Raw genomic sequence first — 13,999 nt, 5'->3', positions numbered from 1 at the left:
GAGGGATGTCAAGATGGCTGGGGCATAAAATGAAGCATGGCAGGGACTGGATAGATACAGTGTACTATCTAAAGCAAATTGTGTACCTACGTCAAGCCTAACTAAAATAAGTTCTCTTGCTTTCCAGTTACTTTCAAATTTATAAAATAGATCTGGTTAAAATACTCAAATAATGTCCTTAAACTTGAAGTTAGCACTTGACCCAATGAGGGGCATTTTGGGAGAATTGTTGAAAAACCAACACTTTAAGAACACACATGTATAAACAAAGTCATCATCTCTTGACATTCTTCTAATCTATAAGTTCCTGTAAAAGATCTCCATCAGTAAGCAAGAGGAAAATTCCAAATATTAACACAGTCCATTGGCCAACTAGGGCACAGTATCTACTGTAAGATAAATTTGGAAGAATTTTAGCATGTTACTTTAGTTCAACAAACCAAGGAGCTAATGAGGAGTGAGTATTCTCTGCAACTCCTCAAATTATCATGTTTATAAGTACGTGTAAACATAACATTGCCCCCCCCACCCCAACCCTTAGCAGAATGTAAAAGTCCTGGAAGGCTGGTATTACCTTTTATTATATATTTTATTCCCATTGCCTTGCTCATAGCAGGCATTTAATGAGTATTTGTTGGACTAAATTACTGGATTCTACCTTATCTTTAGGAAATGAGTACAATTAAATGCTATATACATGAATTAGTCAAGTCATTTTTAATTCCCCCCATTCTACCTCTCTACCTTGCACCAAAGCCCCTTTTTAAAGAACTGAAATGTGAAATACTCACATATCTTCATTGACACTACACAAAAACAATATGAAAAGCACAGGAAATCTATGACAAATAATCAGCTTTGCTGTTCAACTTTTTTTAAAATGGCCAAATGAATGTGGACCATACAGCTGCCTTCTAAAAAGAATGATCACTGACATCCAGAATTCCTATTCAGCAGGCTCTAATAAGAATAATTATAGTTAGACGAGGCATTAATCAGTTTGGCAGATACAGGAGTTCTGATAATGAGGCTAAAATTAGCAACGGGGAACCTCTGAAGGCCATAGCACTTCAAAGACAGATAAGCTGAATGGATTCACCATTGGCTCTCAAACAAGTTTCCCCCCTTGTCCCCACTCCTGCTTTTTTTGGAAGTTACATTTTGGTTAACACACCAAACCCCATGTTTCTCAAAGCAGGTGTTTGGGAACCCATTGTGTGGTTGGAGGGATGCCATGCTGTCTCTATGCTGCCACTCAAGAGGATAAACTCCTGATTCTAGTCTTATCTAGTTGGTTAATAAGCATTGATTGAACACTTACTGTGTGCCAGAGATTGAGCCAGGCCTTTGCCCTACTCAATCATTTTCTGACTAGCACCTTCATCCCACACCTAACTTCAAATAGCAAGAGTGCAGTAATAATAATAATAAAATGTTTGTCCTTCATTCTCAAAGAAAACCATGATATCAGGGGGATGATGTCATGACAAGCACATGAATTGGATTTGAGTGAGGGGGGGCTGTGCTGAGTCACCAGCCTCACTTCTCCTCCAGAAGCAGTGGCCAGATATGAGGCAATCAGGGTTAAGTGATTTGCCCAAAGTCACACTGCTATATCTGAGGTGGGATTCAAACTCCTGTCAAACAAGAGTGCAGTACAGAGGCAATGGCTGCAATGTTCATTTTGTCAGTGCCCATAACAGGAAGTTATGTAAGAAGGATAAAGAATAGGGGCAGCTAGGTGGCATAGTGGATAAAGCACCGGCCTTGGAGTCAGGAGTACCTGGGTTCAAATCCGGTCTCAGACACTTAATAATTACCTAGCTGTGTGGCCTTGGGCAAGCCACTTAACCCAATTTGCCTTGCAAAAAAAAAAACCTAAAAAAAAAGGATAAAGAATGACCTTTGTCCACAAAAAGCCAATAATATAATGGGAGATGACAGAAATAGACAATGCCACAAACTTGGGCAATCATACCACAGGAAACTATAGATGAGCAAAGGAGACACTGAAATTCCCATATAGTGGGAAAAGTAATGAATTTGTTATCAAAAGGACTTGAATTTGAATCCCAGCTCTTTTACTTACTGTCTGTATGACCTTGATCTTAACCTCTCTATGCCTCCATTTGTCATCTGTAAAATGAAGAGGTTGGGCTAGATGAACTTTAAGCATCTTTCCAGCTCTAATTCTATGCTCTTATGACCATGTTATTCTGTCCTGACAGTGTTAGAAAAGGCTTTTTGGTGATGAATTTTGAACATAGATTGGTGGAGAAGAAAAAGCAATGGATATTAGAATCATAGATTTAGAGCTGGCATTAACATTACTGAGTCCAATCTATTCCCCCATTTTAAAGATGAAGAAATTAAGACACAGAGAGATTAAGTGACTCGGGGGAAATTGTAGGTTAGAATAATGCACATTCAAGGGATGGCAAGTAGGCTTGTCTGACATAAGGGGGAAGGAAGCCTAAACTTGGGGGTTTGTTGAGATGGGTTGACTGTGAATAGAAAGAAGGGAAAGTTATTGTTGGCTCCAAAGCAACATTGTGAGGTATTTAAATAGGGTTGGAGAGCTTGAAAGCCACAAAACAAAGATGCTATCAAAATGATGGTTAGAGAACATGCTACCTGTTGGGAAGGATGAAAAAAACTTAGAAGAGAGGTTAGAAGGAGTAAGTGAACCAGAAGGAAGTTTCAGGATGCTAGCTAGTGTGGCCTCAGACTTGCCTTTGGGTAAAAGCTGCTGGAAATAAAAGGAAAGAGGGAGATTTAAGGAATATGGTGAACTGATTTCAAAGAGAAAGCCAGAGGGAAAAGATCAGTATTGAACTATCTTCCCAAATGGCCTTTACTTGGAATTAGAGAAATCTGACTTCAGATTCCAGTTGTTTCTTAATATTTTTGTGACCTTAAATAAGTCATTTTATCTCTTTGGGACTCAGTTTCCTCACCATTAAAAAGACAAAATTGGACCAGTTGGTTTCTCTGCTTATGAACTGGATTCAAATGTCATCAAAAATCCTCACTGGCCATAGGCAAGTCATTTCATTTCTCAAACCCTCCCTTTGGTCATACATAAAATAATGAAACTCATAGCACCTGCCTCTTAAGGCTCAAATGAAAGAATGAATTCGAGATATTATGCAAACCCAAAAGCCTGCTATGAATTGAACGATTAGGATTATTGCTTTCTCTGAGCTACTGGAGAATTTTATTTCCACCTCTCATGGAGTTTATACAGTGATGGGTGTTAAAATGTACTCCTGTTTTATCCCCCTCGACTAGACTGTATGTTCCTTCATTGCAGTGACTATATTTTATTCATCTTTGCAACCTCTCTAAACTATTCTGAACATAGTAAGTGCTCAGAAAAGTCAGGAGCTTCGATTGAGCCCAATTGAAGAATGGAGTACTAGAGAATTGGGGTGGGGGGTGGAAGAGAGGAAGAACTTACAGCTTACCTGTCTATGGAGCCTTAGGGTTAAAGTCTTTTACATATATTACCTTAATTGATTCTCACAACAATCCCATGAGACAGACAACACTGTCACCATCAACATCTTTTTACAGATGAGGAAACAATCTCAACTGAAACCACAGAATCTGAGAAGCCATTTGAGGGAGTGCCTTAACCAATGTGACACCAACCGGTAAATGATGAAGTTGATTCTCAAATTCACTCTTAAGTTCAAAGCTCTATTTAAATGACATCAACCTTAATGAAAGGGTTTTTTAAAAAAATTAAATTTCAAGGAGCAGTACAGCAATAATTATAGCAACTCACTTTTAAGCAATGCTGCCTAACATCCATTATCTTTGAACCTAGTAACAACTCTGCCAGGTCGCTGTGATTATTATTATTCCCATTTTACTGATGAGGAAAATGAAGTCAGAAAGGGTTAATAAATTGCCAGAGTCACAAAGCTATAATCTGATTAGGAGTTTCACACCATATCTATCACTCTGTGTATGTGTGTGTGTGTGTGTGTGTGTGTGTGTGTGTGTGTGTGTGTGAGAGAGAGAGAGAGAGAGAGAGAGAGAGAGAGAGAGAGAGAGAACATGAGCATGAGCATGTTAGGGGAGCAGAGGTACAAAGGATACTATCATTGGGATTCTAGGTTCTCAGATATCTTTGTGAGAAGCATGCAAGAGGGGAAAGAATGTTTGAAAGGCCAAATGTAGATTAAGCAGAACTTCCAACCCACTCTTATGATATTGTTGAGCTTCATGAAGGTCATAGAAAACTTAAGTTTCACCTTCTTTTCTAATCCTTGACTTATAGAAACCAAATGTGAACTTCTTTCCTCTGGCATTTTCTCCATTGCCAGAGTCTAGAACATTTTTTGCAAAGGTCTGCCCTAAATACTTCAAAATCCTTCCTATTTATTTAGGCAAGGCAATAGGATTAAATGCCTTGCCCAAGATCACACAGCTAGTTAGTATTAAGTATCTGAGACCATATTTGAACTCTGGTCCTCTTGACTGTGGGGTCAGAGAGAAAAGTGATTCAAATGTATACTAAATTTATAAACTTGCTACCTTATATTCATTAGTGTAGTTCAGGTCCTCACCACCCTGATCTAGTCATCAACCACCAGGAATGGTGGACCAGGCATTTGATTAATTCCGAAGTTACAAAAAATGATAAAAGATAAATTTCACATCTAATGGGGGAGACAACCTATGAACACAAGACATATACCAGTGTAAATTATGGATAACTAATAGAAAGGAGCCACTAACAAAGGATAAACTTCTTTCAGAAGGTAGAGTTTTACCTGGAACTTCCAAGAAGTCAGGGAAGGTAGAAGGTAAGGAGAGAAAATTCTAGGTTTTTGGGACAGTCAATGAAAATGCATGGAGAAGGGGCGGCTAGGTGGTGCAGTGGATAGAGCACCGGCCTTGGAGTCAGGAGTACCTGGGTTCAAATCCAACCTCAGACACTTAATAATTACCTAGCGTGTGGCCTTGGGCAAGCCACTTAACCCCATTGCCTTGAAAAAAATCTAAAAAAACAAAAAACAAAAACAAAAATGCATGGAGAAGTCAGGTATCAAAGTGGATAAGAGTGGTAGGCCTGGAGTGAGGAGGTGAGTGAGCCTGAGCAAGTCACTTCACCCTGTTTGTCTTAGTTTCTTCATTTGTAAAATGAGCCAGGGAGGGAAATGGCAAACCAGTCCAGTATTTTTGCCAAGAAAACCCTAAATGGGGTTGTGAAGAGTCAGATACAAGTGAAATCACTAAAGAACACCAACAAATGAAAACAGAGTGGGTAAATGGAATATCTTGTTCAAGGAACAGAAATGGCTTCATTATTACTGGATCATAGAGTGTGTGAAGTGGCAAAAGGTGCAAGAGGACTGAAAAAGGAGGAGAGGGGCAGGTTATGAAGGATTTTGAATGACAAGAAAACTTTATATTTGATCCTGTAAGAGACTGTAGTCGTTTATTGAATAGGGGAAGTGATATGGTTAGATATGTACTCTAGGAAGATCACTTTAATAAATGAAAGGACAATGAATTGGAGTAGGGAAAAGACATGAGCAGTAGTTGGCGTAGAGCAGTAGTCCACACATGAGGTGATAAGGGCCTGTATAGAGGTAATGAGACTATCAGAGGAAAGAAGGGAGCATATGAGAGATGGTATGAAGCAAGAATTGACAGAGTTTGGCCGCTGATTGAATACTGAAGGTGAGAAGAGATTGAACAGCTAGGCTTGGTGACTAGGTTGATGGTGGTGCCCTTCATAATAATGATCTCCTAACTAGTCTTCCTGTTTCTAGTCTCCCCCACCATCAATCTAAAGTGACTATGGTACTCCCCCATCAAACATCTTCCCTGACTTTCCATTGGCTAGCATCCATATGAACTGGCTCCCTCCTACCTTTCCAGTTTTATTTCATATTTCATATTACTACCTCACATCCTTTACTCAAACGTATCCCTTTACTTAAAAGTATCCCTTTAATGTTCCCTCTAAATGACAATCCATTTCCTGTCTTGTGTCCGTTCAAGTAGCCCCAAGTCATAAACTTCAAAGAAACCTGAGGAACCTCCTCTTCTATGAGGCCTTTCCCAATGACCCCAACATTTAGCAATCTTTCTTGAAGTTATTTTCTTTTACTTTGTTTCCTATATACTGTAAACATTCTTCAAGCCTTCAGTTCCTATATACTGTACATATCCTTCACTTCCACCCCTAAGAGAATAGCAACTTCCTGAGGACAAGGACTCCATAAAGCTGTATCCACAACAATTAGTACCACTAGGTAACAAATATCAAACTGAATCAAGAAAGTTGAATGAGGTTTCTATGGAGATAGAGGTTTGAAAGAGAGAGAGGGAAGAAATCTAGAGGGGGGGGGGGCAAACTACCTATAAGGGCTAATTGAAACCATGTGATTGGATGAATTCCCTTAGGGAAGGCCCCAGAAGGCTCAAGCAGATGTGAAATGGGGAAAATATTGTGCTGTAGCTCCAGTGGTACCACTCTTACCCTCTCATTTGAACCTTACTCTGGCAGCAGGGCTATGCTGGTGAGAAGGGAGGGACAGTCAGCTTTAGTAGTGGGTGTTAAAAACAGGCTACATGTGTCAGGAGGGGAATCCATAGGGAGTCTCTGGCTTTTAAACCTTCTAGAAGTGTGACAAGCAGGGATGCATCTGGGGCTAGGTTGGTCCAGGCCCCATCTGAACAATCCTGTGGCAGCCCTGTTTGTGGGACCAGAGGTTTTAATAGATATAATGGGCCTTAAAAGAGCTTTGGAGTCCAACCCTTTCATTTTACAGATAAGCAATTAAGATCTGGAGAAGGGTACTTGATAAAGGGTAAAAAAATATATATAGAATTTCAACCTAGGTTTTGAGATATCAAATCAAATATTCTTTCCCAAACTCAGGAGAGAAGCCAGTTGTCCAATTATCAGTCCCCAAGACTAATTTTCCATGTTTGCCTTTGTTTGGATCCCTAGCAAAGTGACCTTGTACACGGGAAGCCCATAATAAATGCTCATGACTTGTCTAGGAGTCCCCAAGCATCTGACAGCCTCAGACTTTGGCAGTAGCCCATGCCCATGTGGCCATGCCTAGGATGTATGCAAATTAGAGAAAGAAACTGCAGGAGCTTGAAGACTGGACTTGGAGCCGGAAGCGATTGGGGTGGAAATGGTTGAGGGTAGAAGGGGGCTGGGGAGAGCTGGGAGAGGGTTGGGGGGAACTAGTTGAGAAACCAGGGGCCTCAGACTCCTTCTGTGGCCCTTCGGTGCAGAGGTGGCAGCAGCTCCAGGAATAAGGAAAAGTTAAGGGAAGACTCAGGCAGGAGAGCCAGTCTCCCAGCACTTGAACAAAGCAAGGAGAAAGTGGTGAAACTGCAGCTCCGGCACACCCCATCGGTCACCTCTAAAGGGGAAAGTTTGTGGGGTGGCTCTTTCCAGGAAGGAACCCCGGCTTTGTGCGGTGGGTAGGACGTGATGGGGGGGTTAGATGGGGGGAGTCTGTAGGGGGAGCGGATCAAAGGAGACCTTTCTGCTTTGGAGTAGGGGGCCAGGGCTCTCCAGGGGTGGGGGTGGGGGTGTTCAAGGTGAAGGAAGCAGCCCCCCCCCCAGGGCTCCCCCGCCTGCCAACAGGTAGAGCGGGAGCGGCCGCGGCGGGCGGCTGCCACTCCCCCCACGGCTCTGGAGCCGGGCACCAGCGGAGGGCACCAGGCGAAGGCTCGGCCTTCTGGCGGGGGATCAGAGGATCCAAGCCCCGGAGGGGCTGGGCTGGGCTGGGCTGGGGGCAGGGGGATTACCCCAGCCTCTTCCTGCCTTCCCCGCCCCCAACCCAAAGGTTCCCCTGGGTCCCCCCAGGATCGCGGCGGGCGCCCCCCAAAGCCGGCCAGGCGAGCCCCCAGCGTCAGCTCGCCCCGAGAGCCGGAGCCTGGGCCAGCCCCCCCCCCAACCTGGGGCGCCCGGGATCGCGCCCCTCTTCCTCGCCGCGTCGGCCCGGGCCCGGGGGCCGGACTCACCGAGGATCAGAAGCGCCAGCAGCAGCGGCCTCTCCCCGGAGTGGCCCATGCTGGCTGGCGGCGCGGGAGCGACTCCCCTTCCCTCTCCTTCCTCCTCCTCCTCCTCCTCCTCCTCCTCTTCCTCGTCCTGCTCCGCGGCTCCTCTCCTCCGCCTCCTGCTCTCGGCTCGGCGCTCCTGCAGCCGGGGAAGGGGCGGCGCGGCCGGCCCGGGCCGCCTGGGCTCCGGCTCGGGCTCCGGCTCCCGCTCGAGGGCTCCCCCGACCCACAGCCTTCAGTTGGCGCGCAGGAGCGGCCGGGGCGTCCTCCTCCTCCTCCTCCTCCTCCTCCTCCTCCTCCTCCTCTTCCTCCTCCTCCTCCTCCTCCTCCTCCTCTCTCTCCGCCTCCCTCTTTCACCTCTCCCTCCCTCCCTCCTTCCTTCCCAGGCTGGGGGCGCCCGGCGGCAGGGCTGGCCCCGGCTCCAGTGTGCAGCCCCGACCGCTTCCCGACACAGAGCCGCAGCCCTGCCCGCCCGCCCGCGCCTCCCAGCCGGCGCTGGGCCAGCACCAAACACAAACTTTCCCAAGCCCCTCCCCACCGCAGGTAACGGGGAGGAAGCGCGGGCTTAAAGGGGAGGAGACCCGCCGCCCCCCCCCCCAGCCCCCGGGCCAAGCCTCCTCCGACCTTTGGAAGTTGGGAAGCGCCACCAGCTCTTTCCCGGAACGACCCCAGCCTCGCCTCCTCCCGAGATTCCGCATGTGCCCCCCAAATCCGCACAGCCTCGCTTTCCACTTTCGGGCTCTCCAAGCCGGGCCATGCCCGCTGGGTCGGATCCTTGGGCAGGACTGCATCCCCGCCCGCGCCCTCCACGCTCCCGGAGCCTCGGATCCCAAATCCAGGCACAGCAGCCCAGAACTCCGGGCTCCGGCCAGGGCCGGCGTGGACAGCTGACACACGCGGCCGCAGCAGAGGAGCCAAGGACGGCCAGGCTTTCCTCTCCCTAAAGACAAGGTTTTGTGTTCCCCTTGTGAAGACGATCCGGACTTCAGGGAGGTGAGGCCATGACAAGCACATGAATGGGATTTGAGTCAGGGGATCCTGGCCTAAGTCACCTGCCTCACTTTCTCCTCCAGAGCCATCTGGGTCCGGTGGCCAGATAGGAATGGGGACATTTGGAGATGGCAAGCAAGATGAAGTGACTTGCCCAAGGTCACACAGCCAGTAAAAGAGTCAAGTGTCTGAGGTCAGATGCGACCTCCTGTCCTGACTCCAAGGGCACTGCTCTATCCGCTGCACCACCTTTGGATAGTACTTTTTCTGTAATTACTTTTTTCCTGACTTATTTTTGTATAGTTCTTTTGTAATCATTATTTCCCTTGAACTTTCCGGGGTTGGATAGAGCGGTTTTCTTGTACTTTTTCTAATCCCATCCAACAAGTTTTTCGATCCTGAGTTCAAAAATCCATTTCAGAAATGAAATTTTGAGTTCTAAATATGCTTTCTGTCCGAAAATCGGATTTTTGAAATTAATTTGTTAACAAAAATTCTGATTTCTAAATTACTGCCTCAGACACTTGTCACAAATTGGCAGTGTAAAGTCATATGAGGAAGAGCAATAGAGGGCAGTTAGGTGGTGCTGTGTGTGGGCAAAGCACCAGCCCTGGAGGTAAGAGGACCTGCATTCAAATCCAACTCAGACATAATTCATGTACTTGTGACGGCCTCACCTCCTTGATGTCATGGTCTTCTTTGGAAAAAAAAAGGAAAATATCATCATCACTATAGATTACTTCACAGATCCAGAGACTACAGATCCAGGAGAACCTGAGTTCGAATCCAACCCCATATGCTAGGGGGCTGCTTCCTTCACTTTGAACATCCCCCACCCCCACCCCTTAGCCCTGGCCCCCTACTCCAAAGCAGAAATGTTTCCTTTGATCCACTCAGTAATTTCAGCTCACCCCCACATCTAACTATACTTACACTTACTAGCTGTGTGACCTTGGACAAGTCACTTAACCTCTATTAGACCTAAGATTGTTGTCAATGAGTATTTTTCAGTGGAGTCTGACTCTCTTCATGACCCCATTTAGGATTTTCTTGTCAAAGATACTGGAGTAGGAGGACAGGAGTTCAAATGTGGCCTCAGACACTAGCTGTGTGGCAAGTCACTTTACCCTGATTGTCTCAAATCCAGGACCGTCTCTAGTCTTCCTGATTCCTATCTGGCCACTGGACCCAGATGGTTTGGAGGAGAAAATGAGACCAACACGGCCCCCCCCCCCCCCACTGAAATCCAATTCATGTGTTTGTCATGGCATCACTTCCAGAATGAAGGACAAACTTCATCAGTCATTAAGAACTGACTATGGGGTGACTAGGTGGTGCAGTGGATAGAGCATCGGCCCTGGAGTCCAGGAGTACCTGAGTTCAAATCCGACCTCAGACACGTAATAATGACCTAGCTGTGTGGCCTTGGGCAGGCCACTTTAACCCCATTGCCTTGCAAAAAAAAAAACACCTAAAAAAAACCCCTTACTATATACTGTCAGAGTATAGGTTTTTTTACAACTATATTCAAAGACTGATTTTTTTAGTTATTGCGAGGAATGGAATGTGTCCTCCTCTAGACTTAGGAAGGCATACTTCTCCTGCTTTCCTTGTACTTTAATTCAGGAGAGAATGAGTCCTCCCTCAGCCAAGGTGAATAACTTAATAGAATGACTTCCAGGAAGGTTTACCTTTTGCCTATCTTTATCCTTGCTACTGAGTAAGTATCCAGATCTCCCTCACTTGGAATAGTCATCACCATAATGGCCTTCACCTCTAGCTTTACAATCCATTCAAGAGAATAAAACTTCATACCTAACCTATATTTTCTGTCATTTTTATTTTAAACCAATGTTTTGGATGTACAGTTTTAAGATTTTAGTGCAAAATCCAGTTCTAGGCAGTGGGAATATAAAGTCAAAAATCATAAACAGTCCCTGTCCTCAAGAAGCTTACATTCTATGGAATGATCTCAGATAGTAGAGTATTAAATCTAAGGGAAGTCTGGAAAAGTTTTCTTTAGATTGCCTATTTTTACTGATAAGGAAATCAAGGCCCCAGAGACATTAAACAACTTGTCCAAGGTCACAATACATGTATGAACCTTAAAACTGTAAACCTTAAAATTAGAGGGTTAAAATGAGAGAAAATATAGGTCTGGGATTTCCTTTGATAATAACAACCAGAGAATGATCAGTGTCAAGAAAAGAGGGACAGTGGACTGTAACAGATTTTGACTTCTAGGTCAGCATTCTTTCCATTATAATATAAAAGCCCAGCACTTGGGGAAGGGTGGGGAATTTAGTTTTCGTTGTCTGAATAATTCATAGATGAGTCAAACTTATGGAATCAAGGAAATTGCCTGAGCCCACCCAACCCCATACCTCATTAATACAATAGGGAAAAAAATCACTGTATTCCTTCCTTCTGAACAAACCCTTCACTCAAATCCAATGCATGAGCATCATCTCCCTGATGTCATGGTCTTCTTCTAAAAGGAAGGACAAGTAAGTCTCCTTTGTACGTAGCCCTTTGCATGGTTTTGCTCCTATTAGAATGAGTTCATTGTTTTTACCTTTTTTATTGCTTTTGTATCCCAACTTTAGTGTCCTGCCTAGCTCAAAACAAAGACTCGAATGCTTGATGATAGACTAAGTGACTGATTGGAAAAAGACAAAAAAAGATTATGTTGAGCCAAGTCTAGTAATCATCCCTAAGCTTTTCCCACTTCTGTTATGAGCATGGGTGGTTTAATACAAATTCATAGTTGTTGCTGAAAAGATAGTTCAAAACTCATTTCTATCTCTTATCCTCCTCTACCCACCTCAAATCCACTTCTACAGCTAAGCCTTCTGAGTAATTTCATACAAGCCTTCTCCCCCTTATGTCACTTGATTGCATGTAATATAGCATTTTATTATACATACATTTTCTTGAACCCAGTCCCAATGGTCTTTCTGAGTATTCCCTCTCCCCTTTTAGAAATGCTTCTTGACTGACTTCTGTGATTCGCCTCACCAGATCCTGATGATGATGTTTGTCCTTCCTTCTCAAAGAAGACCATGACATCAGGGAGGTGATGCCATGATAAGCAAGTAAATTGAATTTGAGGGAGAGGGGGCGGTGCTAAGTCAGCAGCCTCACTTTCTCCTCCAGAGTCATCTGGATCCAGTGACTAGATCTGAATTAGGACTGGAGATGACCCTGGATGTGAGACAATCAGGTTTAAGTGACTTGCCCAGGGTCACACAGCTAGCAAATGTCTGAAGCTGGATTCGAACTCCCATCCTCCTGACTCCAATGTCAGTGCAAGATGGAAGTTGCGTGAGGGTAAGAATAGCTTGCTTTTGTTATTAAATGTTTGTTGAACAGAATTTTGCTTACTAGATAACCTTCTCTTGCATCTGCAGCAACCCTTCATAATTCTGAACACATTTCAGCCAACATTGAGCATCTATTATGTGAGAAATATACAATTAACTAGAGTGACAATTTTTAGATAAGACACTATCCCTGGTCTCTTGGAGCTTGCAGTCCAGCAAGGGAATAAGATACACAAAAGTTCTATAATAATTCATGATTAGGTTAGCAAAGATGTAAAAGAAACTGCTATGTAGGCTTCCTAGAAAGAACAAGAAACACTGTGGAAAGAAGCAGCTAGGTGGTTCAGTGGATAGAGCACTGATCCTGGAGTCAGGAGGACCTGAGTTCCAATCCGACCAGAGGCACTTAAAAATTACCTAGCTGTGTGGCCTCGGGCAAGCTACTTAACCCCATTTGCCTTGCAAAAACCTAAAAAAAAAGTCAAGAAACACTGTGGAAGATGATGGATAGAAAGTTGGACTTAGAAGTAGGAGGACTTGTATTCAAAATCTGCCTCAGACAATTATTATTTTGGTAACCCTAAGCAAATCATTGACCCTCCTGAATTTCAGATGAAGGGGTTGGACTAGGTCAGGAATTCTTTTTTTTTTTGTCTTTTTTTAATTGAAATGTTATTTTAATTTTACAATCACATGGAATGATAGTTTTTCAACATTCATCCATTTGCAGATTTCTGAGTTCCACGTTTTTCTATCATCCTCCCTTCCCTCCCCTCTCACCATGGTTGAGAATAGTCTGGTAAAAGTTGCACAATGGACATTAGTGTTTAACGTATTTACATATTAGTCATGTTGTGAAAGAGGAAGTAGAGCTAAGGGGAAAGAAAAAAACCATGAGAAAGGAAAGAAAAACATAAAAGAAGTTTTTAAAAAGTAAACATAGTATATGTTCAGATGCTATAGTTTTTTCCTCTGGCTGTGGATGGCATTGTGCATAGGAGGGTTATCTTTGATCTCTGAACTTCTATGAGGCTCTGCATCCATCAGAGTCGATCATTTTGCAATGTTATTGTTTTGTTTTGTTTTACTTTTTGCAAGGTAATGGGGTTAAGCCCACACAGCTAGGTAATTATTAAGTGTCTGAGGTCGGATTGGAACTCAGGTTCTCCTGACTCTAGGGTCTGTGCACTATCCACTGAGCCATCTAGCCACCCCTCACAATGTTATTGTTAATGTGTACAATGTTCTCTTGATTCTGCTCACTTCACTAGCATTATTCAATGCTTCTCTAAAGTCCACAGATCAGGAATTCTTAACCTGGGGTTTGTGAAATTAAATACAAACATATCTGTATACATATCTAGATAGAGGTATGTATATACATGTCTATAGACACATATATCTACATACATATCTATATAGATATGCATATACATATGTGTCTACATATAGATATCTATTTCTGATAGCTGGGTTTCAATATGAGCTGCTGGGGGCATAGAGGATTGAGGATTAAGCCTGGAATCAGAAAGACTCATTTTTCTGAGTTCAGATCTAGTCTCAGATACTAGCAATGTGCCCCTGGGCAAGTCATTTCACCCTGTTTGCTTCAGTTTCTTCATCTGTAAAAAAAAAAATGA

General features: G+C 43.9%; 1 protein-coding gene across 3 annotated transcripts in view; it reads right to left on the bottom strand.

Annotated features, from left to right (window-relative positions):
- PTGFRN (prostaglandin F2 receptor inhibitor) overlaps positions 1 to 8,092 on the bottom strand; it is an 83,456-nt gene extending 75,364 nt beyond the window's left edge. For 2 of the 3 annotated variants that reach the window (XM_074188538.1, XM_074188540.1), the window contains exon 1: positions 8,011 to 8,092. In XM_074188538.1, the coding sequence (XP_074044639.1) occupies positions 8,011 to 8,059 (49 nt within the window). In that variant the 5' untranslated portion in view covers positions 8,060 to 8,092. Of the gene's footprint in view, positions 1 to 791; positions 1,338 to 8,010 lie in introns of those variants that run through there. The other variant, XM_074188539.1, reaches the window with a different exon arrangement.
- Positions 8,093 to 13,999: the final 5,907 nt, after the last annotated feature.

The sequence above is a fragment of the Macrotis lagotis genome, chromosome 5, assembly GCF_037893015.1.
Source record: "Macrotis lagotis isolate mMagLag1 chromosome 5, bilby.v1.9.chrom.fasta, whole genome shotgun sequence".
NCBI lineage: Eukaryota > Metazoa > Chordata > Mammalia > Peramelemorphia > Peramelidae > Macrotis > Macrotis lagotis.
Note: the sequence above shows the minus strand (reverse complement) of the source record. Positions and strands in the feature narration are given on the sequence as shown.